The 16826-nt window shown below is 31.1% G+C and overlaps 4 protein-coding genes across 8 annotated transcripts; 2 read left to right on the top strand and 2 right to left on the bottom strand.

Moving 5' to 3' along the window:
* The first annotated feature begins 186 nt into the window (after positions 1-186).
* Rsf1 (Repressor splicing factor 1) lies at positions 187-3660 on the top strand. Of its 2 annotated transcripts, none has more exons than XM_083108737.1 (3): positions 187-447; positions 1157-1754; positions 2476-3660. In XM_083108737.1, the coding sequence occupies exons 2-3, from the start codon at positions 1168-1170 to the stop codon at positions 2501-2503; spliced, it is 615 nt and encodes a 204-aa protein (XP_082964863.1). In that variant the 5' UTR covers positions 187-447; positions 1157-1167; the 3' UTR covers positions 2504-3660. The 2 variants fall into 2 exon arrangements, with proteins under 2 accessions (XP_082964863.1, XP_082964862.1); XM_083108736.1 differs by having other exon boundaries at positions 189-396.
* Positions 3661-4932: 1272 nt separating this feature from the next.
* Positions 4933-9015, bottom strand: Zw10 (Zeste-white 10 kinetochore protein). The gene is made up of 10 exons (XM_083108721.1): positions 8881-9015; positions 8120-8322; positions 7244-8048; positions 7022-7170; positions 6838-6941; positions 6253-6428; positions 5978-6184; positions 5762-5899; positions 5553-5686; positions 4933-5220 (listed from the first exon to the last, which is right to left on the bottom strand). Exons 1-10 carry the CDS (start codon positions 8915-8917, stop codon positions 5008-5010), a joined length of 2166 nt encoding a protein of 721 aa, XP_082964847.1. The 5' UTR covers positions 8918-9015; the 3' UTR covers positions 4933-5007.
* On the bottom strand, positions 8975-11608 carry LOC145977068 (uncharacterized). Of its 4 annotated transcripts, none has more exons than XM_083108733.1 (4): positions 11109-11602; positions 10207-10924; positions 9438-9516; positions 8975-9085 (listed from the first exon to the last, which is right to left on the bottom strand). In XM_083108733.1, exons 1-3 carry the CDS (start codon positions 11177-11179, stop codon positions 9484-9486), a joined length of 822 nt encoding a protein of 273 aa, XP_082964859.1. In that variant the 5' UTR covers positions 11180-11602; the 3' UTR covers positions 8975-9085; positions 9438-9483. The 4 variants fall into 4 exon arrangements, with proteins under 4 accessions (XP_082964859.1, XP_082964860.1, XP_082964861.1 ...); XM_083108734.1 differs by lacking the exon at positions 8975-9085 and having other exon boundaries at positions 9260-9516; positions 10207-10763; positions 10836-10924; positions 11109-11608; XM_083108735.1 differs by lacking the exon at positions 8975-9085 and having other exon boundaries at positions 9260-9516; positions 10207-10763; positions 10854-10924; positions 11109-11607.
* Positions 11609-11653: 45 nt separating this feature from the next.
* On the top strand, positions 11654-15424 carry Ncm (pre-mRNA-splicing factor nucampholin). Its single transcript, XM_083108720.1, has one exon. The coding sequence runs from the start codon at positions 11743-11745 to the stop codon at positions 13930-13932; it is 2190 nt and encodes a 729-aa protein (XP_082964846.1). The 5' UTR covers positions 11654-11742; the 3' UTR covers positions 13933-15424.
* Positions 15425-16826: the final 1402 nt, after the last annotated feature.

Raw genomic sequence — 16826 nt, 5'->3', positions numbered from 1 at the left:
TCACATATTTTTATTCTTTTGTGAACCATATTCAATTCATTCGTCATTTTAAATGTTGAAAATTTAATAATAATTTCTCATTCAGTATCTTTTGCTCTACATTGAAGGGGTTTAAGATTAAATTTCTATTAGAGTTTCCACTCTATTAAGTCTTATGGCAGCATGTCGGCGACAACTTTGGCGTCTGGGTTGGAGACGCGAAACAGCCGACATGGTTTCTGTGCGCTGTGAACCCCGGTAGATTCGCTCCTATTGATTGCGCGACAGTGTGTGTAGATTCTTCTGACTAAATCGTATATTACATAGCGGTTTTTTTTTCTTTCCTGTGTTCACGTCGATAGCGATTACAAGAATCGGCGACGAGCTGTCACGAGAGAATCGGCGATAAACGGAAACGTGAGTGGAATACCGTGGCGATAAAATCTTTTTCGAACGTGTCATTGGCGCGTAAGCTGCTGTGTTTATCTTCGTTTCCACTGACAATTTTGCCTCTCGATACTTCGCGCCGTTTCTGCCGCGTCGCTGACCGATTTTAACGATATCAGAATCAGCATACGGAGTAGCTCCTTCGTGAGAATGTATATTTACGTGTAGTTTACGTGTGCTACGGAGATGAAAATACCGCCATAGCATTGTTGTGACCGTATATGACTTATATATCTGTCTCTATCAAAATCGTGTAATTCACATTTAAAGTTGTAAGATTCGAAAACGTTTATTTTACTTATTTCCCTTAACTGTGAATAAGTAATTTACAAATATCTGTTCTCTGTGACTAAAGTATTTGCTTCTATAAATGAAAAATTGATTGAAATATATATTGTGTGATGCACAATGACAAAAACTTTGCTAGCTTTGTAAGGCTTAACAAAGAGCGAGAGATATGTATGATAATTACAAATGATCAGTTTTCATCCTATTTATATCTATATTATCATCCTATTTATATTTATTTATGTTTATTTAAAAGTAAAAATCTATATATTATACATATACCTTAAATTTTGATTAATATTAATTATTATAAAGATTATAATTAACATTAGTTAGCTAAGATCATTAGTCGAATAATTTGAGAAATTAAATTTAAAAATTATTTTGAGATATCTTAAAAATAGATGTATTATTAAACCACTAAAATTATTTTATTCTTTAGGAAAGAGCAAGATGACACCGGAAGGATATACACGTGTTTACGTAGGTGGGTTGAATGAGAGCATCAAAAAGGAAGATCTGCAAATGGAGTTTGAGAAGTATGGCAAGTTGAACAAGGTGTGGGTAGCCTTCAATCCACCAGGTTTTGCCTTTATCGAGTTCTTCAACATGAATGAGGCTGAATTAGCATGCTGCAATATGAACGGCATGGAAATCATGGGTGCGAAATTAAGAGTCGAGATTTCACGGGGTAGAGGTCGCGGCGGTGGGAGGGGTGGAGGTGCAGGTGGTTTCAGAGGAAATCGGGGAGTTGGCAGTAGGGAATTTGGTTCTCGAGGCGGTGGTAGTGTGGGTTATAGAGGCAATTCCTATGCCGATTATGGAGGCAGTTATTATGCAGGCAGGAGTGGCACAAATAGAGGCAGAGGCCGTTACGGAGAAGACTATATGTTCAATCGCAGCAGTGGGTATGTTACGCGAGACGGATATACACAAGATGTCTATGGTGGTAGTAGCGGGGACACTGGTGCCGACTACTACACCGGGAAGGATACAAGTACAGCGAGGTATCGAAGCCGCTCTCCCGCTGGCCGTGGCAGGTATTACGATACCCATATATCATCTAAACTGATTTTAATCGCACATGATTAACAATATTATAATATTAGTTTGACTATAATGCTATTTGAGAGTGCAATATAGATTATAGTGTCCTTAAAAGGCTTCTTACAATCTATATTACAATCATAATTGTACACAGTGGCATTTATGCTCATGGGTAAATATCATCTGAAGAGATATATTTGTATTTTTATATTTAAAGAATTCGTATCATTTATAAGATCTTCAGAAAAGAAAATGTTTTGAAGAGATGATATTTTTTGAGGAGAGGTTTAAAAATATTAATAATAATAAATAAACAGAAAAATACACAATCTGTTTACATGGAAATGTATCATAAACAACAGACAGAAATTTGACTAAATATCCAAATACTCTAGCTCAAAAAGAAAGGCTGAATGAACTAATTTACGGAAAACAATTGAGAAGTAATTCCACATTATATAGAATATTACAAATATAATATTGTTTCAAGCCTATTATAAATCATGTCAAAAAATTAAATAAATTACAAAGAAATTCTATAAATTATAAAAAAAGAAATGTTTCAAGTGCATGAAAAAGCCCATTGCTATTATTAAATAAATTTCTGTAATTGCATGCACAAAAATATCAAGCTACTGTTGGCTCTCATCTTAGTGAGAGTTAAAAGGGAGCGAAAGTAATGTGACATTCTATTTTGCATTTCCATGTTCACAGTCATCGTCATCTACGTGAATGCACATAAAAGAACTACGCTGCGTCTTGCCAATCTGAACTGCGGGCCGATCAGCCACCCGCCTCGACGACTTCATTTCTGTCCAATCTACACACAGCGATCTGTATATAGACAAGAACTACCATTGCAGTTTGCGCTGTGCAATATTTTCCCTGCATTGTACCATTTCTATACAACTTGTGGTCGTTGCTGGGATATACTTTCTATGATTAACAGATCCGAGAGTTCCCTTAAATAAAAGCATTCTTACACAAAATAAGAAGCGCGATGAGATAGATCGCGAAATTACTTCGAATGATTAATATTTAAAGAAGTAATTAATATAGGGCTGTAATCTATAGGGACTATAACACTATCTACGATCACCGTTTTATGTTTAGCTGACGCCTTATTGGGTTATTTTAGATCTCTATATATTTTCAATGTTCAGAATCTTGTGACTTGATTTATTATTATACAAATTTTTCGAGATTTATTTATGTATATATATATATATATATATATATATATATATATATATATATATATATATATATATATATACACACACATATATATATAGTACTTATTATATATTACATATATATAATAATCTTGATTACATTAAAAAAATATCTTTTAAAGTGTATTTTTGCTGATTTATTTGATTCAGTTTTCAATATTTTCAATTAATTGAAAATTTAAGACTACAATATGGCGGTCCATAATCTTGTGAATATCATTCTCGTGTATTTAGATAAAAACGTGTTCTCGCTTATATTCTATGAAATAGTAATGATTTTATATGGGAATTGGAAAAAAGAGATAGTAAATCGCGCGCAATACTAGCCAAATGCAAATTGCTGCTCGCATATAATAATTGATTTATTGCGCAAGTGTATAAAAAACAAGGCAGTTTTGCTTGGAAAATTTCAATGCACAAATAACAAGATCAAAATTTTGCGAAGCGAAAGCAATCGCGTCTATATATCTTCTATACTTCGTTTTTAAAATATATATGTGCAGTACTGCATTTGGAAAGAGACACGTTAAAAAGAGCATTTGCTTTTATCATTATAGAAATGCTCGTGAATAAGAAAGTGATAAAATAATGGTAATAATATATATTACCTCCACTTGTAAATGATATGGAATTGGAAATTAAGATATTAAATGATTTGCGCTCAGTACTGCCTGCCACCCTGCCTGCCTCTCTGCCTACCTATTTTCTCACAGTTTACTGGTAACATAATTCGATGTCATTTTTATTTAATTTTAAAGTAAATTATTTTAATTAAATATGGTTGCCCTCTCATTTAATAGTTTGTACAGGTATTTGAGATTTATACAATATCAAGGCTTATAGTAATATACAAATATACAAGTAATTTCAGTATTATTAGTAGTATTATGTTCAGTATCATTTTTTTCAAATAATCTTGTGCTGATCTTTTATTTTAATTTCATTTTAATTATGAAGTACTACACATCATACATAAGCCTTTGGTGTGTGTATGCATGTGTGGGTATGTCATTAAAAAATCTAAATAGCTATATATAACATTCGTCCATATATATGATGTTTTAAAACAACATCAATAACGTTTAAAAGTTAAAATATAAAAAATGATAAATGAAAGCAATTCATGCCTGGAAACTTCGCATGTTTCTTAGAAACGATCTGCTATGTATACATACATGCTTTCAAAAACCAATATATATATATATATGATTGTTTCGCATACAGTGGACGATTTTCATTTTAAACATATTGAAGTTAAAAGCTAATACTTCCATCAACATTCCGAAAAATCTATTTATAAATATAAATAGAGGAAGTCTCTTGAAATTTAGTTATTTAAAAAATTTTTGTTATTTTAATCCCAATACACGATTTCGATGCAAGCAAGTTTATTACAAGTTAATATCACATATTATGTAAGTATTTTAATGAGAAAATTTAGCATTATGATTAACATTTTAATTTTGACAAAAATTGAGTGAAGACTTTGAGTTCTTACACAATTTCTACAAGTAGGAAATTAAAATTATTAAACTATAATTCAAACTAGATTTGGATATTTATATCTTAATATAATTAATATTTCAATTCAGTTAATTGTTAATATTTCAAGAAAATATATCTCAATATTTAATTCTTAATATATTTTGCTAAAATTTATTTAAAATTAAATACAAAGATATATAAAATAATTATTGATTATATCAAGTTTAATTTGCTTCAATTTTAATTGTGGATTTTTTTATATTAGTATTTTAAAACATTTGAACAATCAGTATTTCATTTATGGTGTCAAATTGATTAGAATATGCTTTACTCTTTATTCTTAATGGATGTATTTCTTTCACACAATATCATATAACATTATATAGATATCTTTTGAATAGCTATTGGGACTTTAAGATTTTGTATATTAAATTTGATGTATGAAATAATATAAACTTAACTTTTTATATTTTTTATACATTTAAAATTTTTGTACATATTTGATAAATATTTTATACATATTTTTTTATTTTATAGAGGCTAAAAGATTAGATCTTCGTTCAGTGTTTTGGAATAATGCTCGGATCAGTTGTTTAACTTGTGCAGCAGTGAATTCTTGTGCTAACAATCCTTTTCCATTTCCCCATCTAACTTCGATTTCTTTCAGTGATGCACCAAGTATCTTAATTAACTCCAAAAATTTCCCCCATTTTCGTACATGCTGTTGTATCTGTTGATCCTAATATGATCCAAATATGAATTAGTATCATCTATTTCATTAAACGAAATAATATTCTCATTTAACTTTTAACATTTAACTTTTACAGGAACCAGTTGGAATACTGCTACTTTGAACAAATCTTTATCATATTAAATGTATTTTCATGATATTAAAAAGCAATAAAAATTTATATTGAAAAATCTTTCTGTTCTTGTAAATTTTCTTTATATTTTTATATTATATCTTGTTTTATATGTGTATATATAAAACAAGATATAATATAACACACACACATATATATATATATATATATATATATATATATATATATATATTCATTATGTACTTACAGGAAATATCTGTGGTGTTCGTTTTACCACCATATTGAATAAAGTTACCAATTCTGTTGCTACATCAGCTGGAATATCTTCAACAGTTATAACTTTTGATATCAAATCGTCAATCATAGAATTTGTTATACATCCTATAAAAGATATTAATATAAGAAATTAAAAACGTATATTAAAATATAATAATAAAATGCAAAAAATTGACTAACCAACAGCTTTGCAATAAATGTTTACAGGTAATACGTCTAACCAAACGGTTTTCAATAATTCCAATTGTCTGATACATTGTCTCAATGCACGCTCGGTGCTAGGATGTAACTCAGATGTTTGTCCCAATCCCGAAAAACCTATTCATAAATATAAAATATTTTTGTTACATTTGTTTCAATTTTTTCATATACAACGGGTATAAGTTAATTATAAACCTGAGTCCTTGATGATGTCAAAAATTATATTCTTTTGATATTTCATGTGTTCTAAAAAATATTGCGAACCAACTTCTCGGAATATCACGACTTGATCCGAAAATGTAAAATTCATTTTTTGTAAATTTTTCGGGAATTTGTCTTTATATTCATGTGCCAATGTAAGTAGATGATGAGCAAGATACATACAATTATTATGAAACAGAGCTAAACATAATTATATATTAATTTTATATTCATAATAAGTAGTTCATGTTTCGTTATATGTTTCTTACCAACTTGCTGTGGTATCGTTTCTAAAAATTTTTTATGATGTTCGGGCACCAAACCGACATACATTTCGAATATATTTCTACATGTATAAAATAATCTACTAGCACAAGCATCCGAACTATTGCAAGCTTCATTTAATATTGTTCTTGCTAACTCCAATATTTCTTGTACGCTTTTGCTAAAATACATTAAATAATAATTATATTTAACTTTTTGTACAAGATTATATACATATGAAAAAAAATCATCAGAATTTGTAGAACTCATAACAATTCACATATAATAATATTTGATTTTTTTCATTAATACTAAATATCCATACAATTCAATCTACACATATTTTTTATTATACACACATTTTTTTAACAAAAATGAATTTTATGAAATTAGTCAAGATTGATAAATATTGATTCATAAATTTGATCAATGTATATTAGTAAAATACAAATTGCATGCAAATAAACTAATTTATTTCAATATATTCCTTTAAAAAAAATGCATTTTTAAATTTTGATGTTAATTCAATATGATTGCAGTGAAGGAACAGAAAGTTTTAATCATTGATATAAAATACTAATATAATATACCTGATTTGACATTTCGGTAAATGAAATGACATATCCTTTAATGTTTTTTCATTCAATAATTCATAACTATTTTTAAATGCTTTATTGATAAATGAAGGTGGTTCCTACAAAAAAAAGATAAAATCAAATTTTATATATATATATATATATTTATATACATATATTCTCTTAAAAAAATAGATACCTGTAGCTCACATCGAACAGAGTCATGTAGATCTTTTTTCATTATATTTCTAGCTTTAACTAATAAATCCTGACACATTCTATCAATAAAAAGTTTATCAATATTATTTGTATACTCTGATAAAAAGAGCTCATCCTTTGAAAGAAATTCTGAAATTTTACATTGTTAAATTATTTGATATCATAAAGCAAACTATTTCATCTTGAAAATAGGCACAAATACCGATTTCTACTAAATAATCTTGAAATTCATTAATCGCTTCGACAACAGGCTCGAAATTCTTTAGATTTGCATTAGAAGTTGGAATGGTATATGAAATACAATCTGTTGTTAAAGAATGCGATAATTGCTTCAGCAAATGCGGTTGCATTTTTTTCAGAAATGTTTCGTTATCTGTAACTGTTAGGTTCAGATGTTGATGAAGAAATTTAAAGAGCAGTTTTAAATTATACAGTACACTTTTGAAACATGGCATCTTTTTTTTCTCCAATATTTCGATGGTAAACACTCTCTCCTTGATAACATATACTGAACAGTGATCATGAATGATAGGATTAATTACATGATTCATCAAGTTGATTAAAAATGTTTGCAAGAAATTCTCAAGATTATTGATGATATGCAATGCTTGTATTAATTCCTGTATGTTGTCATGTTCACTTTTGATAGTAATAGAAATAATTGTTTTGCTATCTTTCACATCATTATTCCAACAAATACAATCGTGTAAGAGTTGAGACACTTCTAGTGAGTATGAACGGAAGAGATTGCAATATTCATCTTTGATTGCCATATATATATCAAGATCTTGCAGACAACTATGGGGATTATCCAATAAAGATTGTATTTGCCACAGAGTCTTTGCAGTATCAATATATCGTTTTTCTTCTTGCATTTCCCTTATGGATTTTATATATTCATGTAAATTTATCAACTGATGAGACAATTTTAAACTAATGTTTGATTCTTTTAACTTTTGAGAGAGAGTTTTCAATTCTTTTGTCAAACCAGGCAACTCTATTTTAACCTGTATAATAAAAGCGAATAAAATTTTGTTCTAAATCTATTTTAATAATATAATAGATGATGATGATATACTTGATCATTTATCCTGTTCTGCAAAGTATCCATCTCTTTCAATAGTTGTTCAGTCTTCTTAACTAAGTGCACATCTCTTGTCAATTTTGCACTGAATTCAACATAATTGTCATCCATAAAATCTTTAACTTCATATTCTAGTTTTGTTATTTGTTTCTGTATTTCAGCAATATTTTTTTGAAGATTTACTATTTCAAACTTCCCTGTATAGTAAAACATAATAATCATCATAATTATATTTTTATTATAAATATTATAATCATGGTTATTTGAGAGTATATATAATTTCTTTAAAGAAAAATAGAAAAAATAAAAAATTGGCTATAGATTTATATAATTACTAAGATTTGATTGTCTACAATTTTGGGGAAACAATTACCATACAGAGAAAATGCTAAGATTTATTGTTAAACATATATTGTTATTTTAAATGTAAAAAAATTATTTACTTCTTATCTTTATTAGTTTAGAAAATATAATTTTTTTCATTAAAATTTAATTTTTGTGTCCTTATGAAAGTTTTAGTTTGTTGCATACATTTTTTATTTTTTATCAGAGTAAATTCTATAATTTTATGAAACTCAATGAATAAATCTAAACTAATAAAAATAAACGAATAAAACGGTATATGTTATATTTTATATTTAGCATAGTATCTAAATTAAATTCAAATCTTGATGCTCGGATTTATGATAATCTCTTTGCAATTTGACAATCTGTTTGAATATGCACATACACACATCATTATATGTAAGCATTACCTGCTGTAGTTAATACATCTGCTACGAACGATGTCATATTTGATATATATAAGAAATTTAATACAAATATCAAACACTTTTTCTGTGATCGCAATTTGATTACTTCGTGTATACTTAAAAATACACAGGAATCACAGATTTCTATACATATTTATATTAAACTACTAACAGCAATGCTAAAGATGAGATACAAGGGCAGCCATTTCTAAAGTGGGCATAGTATAGATTAGGTTAAATATACACTGTGTCCTATTTCAATTTACCGGCTGTTATTAAAATATAAACTATTTTCATATATAGACAAGTATTGATTAATAAACAATGATTATGTAAGAAATATAATTGATATATAGGAGATAAAAGATTCAGAAAATCATAATTTTATGTATAATGAAATATATTTTTTTATTTTTGTGCAAATAAAATTTATTTAAAATCTTAAGAAAACATAATTAACATAAAGATTATGCATGTTAGAAAATTAAGGACATAACATAAGGAAAAGTTTTATGTTTACATATATTGTGTGTAGTGATACATTATCTGTCTGATAATACCTTTAGTTAGCCTGGTTGTGTATTAATTAATAATGTCCAATATTTCTTATAGACGTTGGATGGCAGATAAAATATATTGCTGAAATGTGTAAAAATAAATAATATGTAATATTAATAATATATATTTATTAAAGAAATCGTTTTTAGTATTTTAATATTTTATTGGTTTAACATTTTATTTTTGTTGTATGAATTTGACTCTATATTATTATAATTGTGAAATTTTTGTAAATTAAAATTGTCTTTATCTGATAAATATCATGATAAATATTTCTAAATCTATACAAGAAAAATATTAAAACAATATAATTGTAAGCTCTTTTAATAAATTCTTACAGAAAACATAACATTATTATTATTATATACATAGATATACATAGATAAGTAAATATACTTTCCAAATAAAATATTAAATATTAATAAATAATATAATTAAATAATATAATTTAAAAGAAAAATTAACCAACACATACACTGCATACTTTAGAGAATTAATAATACATATTAAAGCAAATTGTTTTATTACATCCAGTATTTAAAGTTATAGATTCCTTCTTACTATTTATTAATTGTTAAAAATTTGCAAAAGATAAATTATCAAAATGTTTATATAGCAATTGTAGAGGCTTGTTATTTATATTTAACTATGTTCAACACATATATGCAAAGTATTAAAAGTATAAAATTATATAAAAGAAACAATAAAAGAAAAAACTATCTTATAACAAACACAAAATATTACATATATATAATATGTGCAATACTATACCTTTTGTTTTAAATTTGTTAAAACCCGTTGTAAATATATTATTTTAGCATCTCTCCTACGTAATTTTTGTTGTAACATACGAATTTTATGACGTAAATTTATTTCAGTAAGAGTTGGTGATTTCTTTATACGGTGCAACTTTGAACAGTCTAAATTATCATAGTCATTTATTTGGTTTTCTTCAATATTCATTGATTCATATATTGATGAAGATGTCATGCATGGATCTTCTGTTTCAACTGTGCCTGGATCATATGTTTCCACATTGATGTCACTATTTATATTATATGCATTTGGTTCCTCTATTACATCTACTATCGTATGTACATTTTCAATATTTTCACCTTCTGATTGGATATTAACATGTGAATCATATACATCTTGTTCTATTGTACTGTCTATCTTAATGTGAATATTTGTAAGACTGTTCTCATGAATTTTGCTATTTTTTTCTATAGCATCTATCTCATCTTTTTCATTTTCATTGTCTATTTTCATGATTTTGCACTGATTTTTTCTATTACTTTTTATGGATGAAGGAAATATAGAAGGTACTGCTGTTGGTTTTAAATGTGTATAATGAGCATCTGGACGATGCAAATAATCATTTGTAGTAAAATGTTCATTACAAATTCTATCATATTTACTAGGAGTCCAATCTTGTCTTTTTATTGCATTCAACCAGGCTGTCAATTGACATGTATCTTTGAAAGGAAAGCTGCAATATTTCATAAGATACAAAATGCAATATTTCAAAAAAATTCATTTATAAATATTCGATATATATTTATATAACAATACATATAAAAATATAATTCAAGTCAAAAATAATATTCCATTTGGTAAAAATATCTAGTTTAGATTTCTAAAAAGAACAAGTGAAAAAGGTTATATGTACTTACTGAAAAAATTTGATATTTCCTCCTTTAGAATATCTACTTGGACAACCAAGTACACTACAAGACATTGGCATATTTTTTGTTTTTATATATGTACTATATATACACTTGATATTTTCCACAGTTTTTCTTTAAAATGTATGTTTACTGTCAAAAGATGGCATATTGAATTCTGCGGCACCCGGTATGATATTTTGTCCACCTAGAAAATGGCTATCCTTGCATCATCTTTAGCATTAAAGTTAACGATCTAATATGTAAAAGTTTATGGTCTATCTTGACTTTCCATAAGCCACAAATCTATGGGATATTTATTTCCAGCATCAAAAAACAACACGTGACGAAAATGATCAAAAAATGACGAATTGACATTTTTAGTTTTAATTATGCAATGTTTTTTTATGTTGAGCGTCGAGCGTCAACATGAAAAGGCGTCTTTATTCGTAATCTTAAGATCGCAAACAAATCGACCAATCACAATCAAGGATTCTCACAACGTAAAAATATTTGACTGTGATTGGTCGATTTGCTTTATGGCTTTATGATTACGAGTAAAACATTTTCACGTGGCCTTAAAGCAGTCTAAAAACGAAGCACAAGCGAGTATGAGCGTGAGGTTATATACACAAGGAGAAATATGAAGAGATCAAAACGAAACGAAGAGGAGGACGAGGAACGCTATCGCAAGCGGAGAGATCACAAACGCGATGACAATCGTAGAGAATCTAGACACAACGATGACTACAGCAGTTCCAGGCGCGATGATCACAGGAGCTCCAGACGGGACGGTAATCATCGAAGTTCTAGACGTGATGATGATCACCGACGTATCAGACGCGATGATCACAAAAATCTTAGGTACGATGACGATCATAAGGATAATGGCGAAAGGGGCAGGAAGCAAGATTTGCCGGAAGAAGAGGTAGGAAGCAGGTATTATGGAGAACCGGATAAAACGCAAGAGAATTTAGAGGAAGTCCGACAGAAGCGTACGGTGGATCTTTTGACTTCAAAGACAGGAGGTGCATATATTCCACCTGCTAAATTGCGTATGCTCCAAGCAGAGATAACTGATAAGTCTGGAGCAGCTTATCAACGCATCGCATGGGAAGCACTAAAGAAGTCTATCCATGGATATATCAATAAGATTAACACTAGTAATATAGGAATTATAACAAGGGAATTGTTGCGTGAGAACATTGTTCGTGGCAGAGGTTTGTTAACACGGTCTATTATTCAAGCACAAGCCGCTTCTCCAACATTCACTCCAGTTTATGCAGCACTGACAGCTATAATCAATTCCAAGTTCCCTAATATAGGTGAATTGGTACTCACACGTCTCGTTTTGCAATTTAAACGTGGATTTAAAAGAAATGATAAACCTTTGTGTATATCCTCAGGTACATTTATAGCACACTTGGTTAATCAACGTGTAGCCTATGAAATTATCGCTTTAGAAATTTTGACTCTGTTATTGGAAACACCAACAGATGATTCTGTTGAAGTAGCTATAGCATTCTTGAAGGAATGTGGCATGAAGCTGACAGAGGTTTCACGAAGAGGTGTGGAAGCCATCTTTGAGATGTTGAGAAACATACTGCACGAAGGACAATTGGATAAACGAGTTCAATATATGATAGAAGTTATGTTTCAAATTAGAAAGGATGGATTTAAGGATCATGAAGCTGTTCCTCAAGAATTGGATCTTGTGGAAGAGGAAGATCAAATCACCCATTTGATAAGATTAGATGACGAGATGGATATGCAAGATATATTAAATGTGTTCAAGTTTGACGCAACCTATCTTGAAAGTGAGGAGAAGTATAAGCAATTATGTAAAGAGATTCTTGGTTCAGACATCAGTGATTCGGAGGACAATGGCGAGAATGAAGAAGAGGAGAGTTCGGACGAGGATAGTAGTGCGGAACAAACTGAAGGAAAGAAAGATGTAATATTTGACAACACGGAAACTAATCTGACTGCGCTTCGTCGAACTATATATTTGACAATACATTCCTCGCTCGACTTCGAAGAATGTGCACACAAGTTGATGAAAATGCAACTGAAACCTGGACAGGAGATTGAACTATGTCACATGTTCTTGGACTGCTGCGCCGAGATGCGAACGTACGAGAAGTTCTTTGGTCTCTTAGCCGGTCGGTTTTGCGCCATCAATAAGATGTACGTGACACCGTTTGAGCAAATCTTTAAAGATTCCTATCACACAATACATCGCCTCGATACCAACAAATTGCGGAATGTATCGAAATTTTTTGCCCATTTACTATTCACGGATTCCATCTCGTGGAGCGTACTGGCGTGTATAAAATTGAACGAGGAAGACACCACTAGTTCCAACAGAATATTTATTAAGATTCTGTTTCAAGAACTCTCAGAGTACATGGGTCTAGTGAAACTGAACGAACGAGTCAAAGATCCGACACTGCAAGAAGTATTCGAAGGATTATTTCCCAGAGATGATCCAAAAAATACACGTTTTGCAATCAACTTTTTTACTTCTATTGGTTTAGGTGGTTTGACAGATGACTTAAGAGAACACTTGAAGTCCCGTTCAAAGCCAACTGCCGTACCAGCATTAAATACTCAAGAGGATGAACTCTCCGGTTCCGATAAATCTACTTCATCGTCTAGTTCTACAACAACGGATTCTTCCTCATCATCGTCAGAAGATGAAATTTCAGCAAGAAAGAAAAGTAAACAAAAGGGAAAGAAATCTAAATCAAAGGACAAAAAGGAGGAGAAACATAAAAAAATGCAAAAGAAAAAAAAGAAAAGTAAGACGGCAAAAAAAGACAAAATAAAATAATTATTAAAAATAATAAAATAAAGCATAAGTTAAATTAATAGATACTTAATTTTTTTTATTTTATAACTACTTATATATTGATATTAGCAACCTATTGTAAATACATTATTCGATTTCACATATTTGAAGTGTTAGAGATAAATGATAATAATAAATACAATTTTTATAAAATGCGTAATTCTTTAGAATACATTATTTATATTCTCTATTATACAGAAAAATTGTGTATTATTATTTTATTTAATTTCATAATTTTAACATTTTCAGAAAGTGGCAAAATATTTGCGCGATTCTAAATAATTTCTATATATAATTCATATATAATTTCAATGTAATTTTCAGACTAATTTCTTCGAAACATTTTTGTATGTACGAGTCATCACGACTCTGTCTATCCATTTTGAAGAGGAGCAAAGATGAAGAGGAGCGCGTTATCAAACGTCATTGGAGTCCCGCGATACTTCGCCCTGACAATGAACGCAAGATGGCAACGATGGAACATGAGCATGTTGTATTTTGCGCGCTCGTCGTTTCACGCGCATATACACACGTGTACGTGTGTATGTGTAGCGCGTGGAGTGAGTGCGCGACGCACAGAGAGAGGGAGAGATACGCAAGCTATTTTGACGGGAAGGCCACATAACTAGACGGCGGCAGCGTCCGATTCACGTGAATGCGCGTGCCGCCGCGGTCGACTGGTCGACAGCGCGTCGTAACCGAGCTATGCGCATTGTGGCCTCTGCGTGTATACGACTGTGTATGTATACACACGTGTGGTATACACACCTGTTCCTCTAGAGCGACAGAGAGATAGAGATAGAGACTATACAGGAACGTAGTCAAGATTTTTTCATCGTAAAAACGCGCATAGATCTCTAGTTTAAGTAAAATTATTTTACGATTATTTACTTTATTTTCTTGCGTGTTGTACTCTGTATATAAATATATATTGTAAGTATAGGTATCGAAGAACTCTAGCGAGATCCTAGTTTAACGCTTGTATTTTTTTTCTCTTTTCGTTGTCTCTTATCGTTACATTCAGAATTAAACCGAGTAGAATTCAAAGAGGGAGCAGAGTCGTATTGAAATATTTACAGCTCCAGGCAGACGTCTACTTTTTTATATGAATATTAGATTTATGCAACTCATTTATATGCAGAGTATTAATTAATTCGCGTCTGCTAAGTATAGACTAACATCTTTATGAAATGAGAACTTTTCGACTTTTTTCTACTATGCTACTACGAAAGAAAAATCGTATATCTATAATCATTGATATAATTTATTGAAATCAAATCACATATTAAGCTTTATAAATATTATTAGTTTTCAAATCTATTGCCAATCTGATGGCATTTTACCTTAAATGTTCCTAGAATATGCAATATACTTTTATACGATATTCTTGGAATATTCTCAAAATCTACATCTGCTGCGTGGGCAGTTGATGCCAATTTGTTAGCAATTTCCGAATAAATCTGTTGCCAATCTGTTGGCATGTATCTGCGCACATTTCGCTTACTGGATGATGGGTATGCGAATCAATTAATATATCCTGTATATATTATAGTACATTTAAAAGAAAAATATCGTGTTAAAGTCAAGGAAATTATAAAAACACAATCAACTCTGAGATAATGGAAGATGAGCGGATTCTATAGTGACATCACTTGTGTTTACTTAATTCGGCACTGTTTGCGACACAGGCGTGGCGGTGCGCAGTAGGTGGCCGATTGTCGCGAGAAGGTGGAGGGGGAAAGGGAGGAGTAGCCGCGATGCTTATAGAGGGGAACGAGACAGGCATACGGAGTTTACGGTGATTTTTTTACCATTAAGCGGACGTGGACACACGTACGAGCACGTGTGTGTATGTGTGTGTGTGCGTGCGTGCGTGCGCGGCTGAGCGAGCTCCGCACGCACATTATGACAGGAGCGCGCGGAAAGCTCGCGCGCGCGCGCGCGCACACGATCGCGGATAACGCGCTTGATACATGCATGTAACGCATACAACGCGGAACGTGTCGAAAAGTTAAACACGATTTTTCAGATTGTTTATCGAAGATTAAAAATCGAAAACAAACATCCGAGAGAGGGATCTGTTCCGATTTTTGTTTGAAAGATAAATTTATCTAACACGAATAAATAACGAATCCTTGTTCTTTAATTAATCCTCGATATACACATTTTCCACGAGTAGAATTTTATCATAAGGTTCGATTGCTAAAATATATTTGCCATTGAAAATCAAAGGGGGATGCGCGTCGAATAAAATATACGCTGAGAAGAAAGTGCAATCGGTCTATGCGTAATTTCTCGACACATGATATATAACAGCTGGTTGGGAATTCACACAGCGGGCTGTAACATGCGCACATATACACGGTCGCGCAAAAAGCTCGCGCTGACAGTACGCTAACGTGCGTATACACACACATACGCGCAATGCATGCCATCGCGAGTTAGCCAAATACTGCGCGCACTCGAGCACGTTTCATTTCAAGCGGAGAGAAAGAGAGAGAGAAAAGGAGTTTTGCATGAGCGAAACTAGTCTCGCTCTCTCAAGGGCTCCGATTCTGGTTTCTACACGGTCAACACATCGAGAGAAAGAGAAAGAGAGAGAGAGAGAGAGAGAAAGAAGGAAGAAAGGAGCTAAAAGATTCAGGACTCCTCCGCTCGCGCACGAGAGCAAAAAGGACTCGGTAAGGCGGAAATGCGAGGGAAAAGGATGGAGCAAGAGCAACAAACATCTACACTACAGGTCGTCGTGCACGAGAGCGCGAGGGGTGAGAAGAAACTTGCGTGAAACGCATAGGTACGTATATATCGCGAAGATCCATTGCTCGTAGCGTCTATGCACAATCGAGGAAATCGAGAAAGGTAAAAAATAAATAAAT

The sequence above is a fragment of the Camponotus vicinus genome, unplaced genomic scaffold, assembly GCF_025532165.1.
Source record: "Camponotus vicinus isolate PSW18456_S1 unplaced genomic scaffold, iyCamVici1.0 SCAF_9, whole genome shotgun sequence".
Taxonomy (NCBI): Eukaryota; Metazoa; Arthropoda; class Insecta; order Hymenoptera; family Formicidae; genus Camponotus; species Camponotus vicinus.
The sequence above is the reverse complement of the archived record's forward strand: the minus strand, read 5'-3'. Positions and strand labels throughout refer to the sequence as shown.

Bases quoted from the DNA above. Each gene is read 5' to 3' on its own strand.
- Rsf1 (XM_083108737.1), top strand. From the start codon at position 1,168: ATGACACCGGAAGGATATACACGTGTTTACGTAGGTGGGTTGAATGAG. The intron at 1,755-2,475 runs GTATTACGATAC...CCATGTTCACAG, and splicing joins TCTCCCGCTGGCCGTGGCAG to TCATCGTCATCTACGTGAAT.
- Zw10 (XM_083108721.1), bottom strand. From the start codon at position 8,917: ATGACATCGTTCGTAGCAGATGTATTAACTACAGCAG. The intron at 7,171-7,243 runs GTATTTGTGCCT...GTAAAATTTCAG, and splicing joins AGATTATTTAGTAGAAATCG to AATTTCTTTCAAAGGATGAG. The intron at 6,429-6,837 runs GTATATTATATT...AATGTATTTTAG, and splicing joins TTACCGAAATGTCAAATCAG to CAAAAGCGTACAAGAAATAT.
- LOC145977068 (XM_083108733.1), bottom strand. From the start codon at position 11,179: ATGCCAATGTCTTGTAGTGTACTTGGTTGTCCAAGTAGATATTCTAAA. The intron at 10,925-11,108 runs GTAAGTACATAT...GAAATATTGCAG, and splicing joins GGAAATATCAAATTTTTTCA to CTTTCCTTTCAAAGATACAT. The intron at 9,517-10,206 runs GTATAGTATTGC...TACACATTTCAG, and splicing joins TAACAAATTTAAAACAAAAG to CAATATATTTTATCTGCCAT.
- Ncm (XM_083108720.1), top strand. From the start codon at position 11,743: ATGAAGAGATCAAAACGAAACGAAGAGGAGGACGAGGAACGCTATCGC.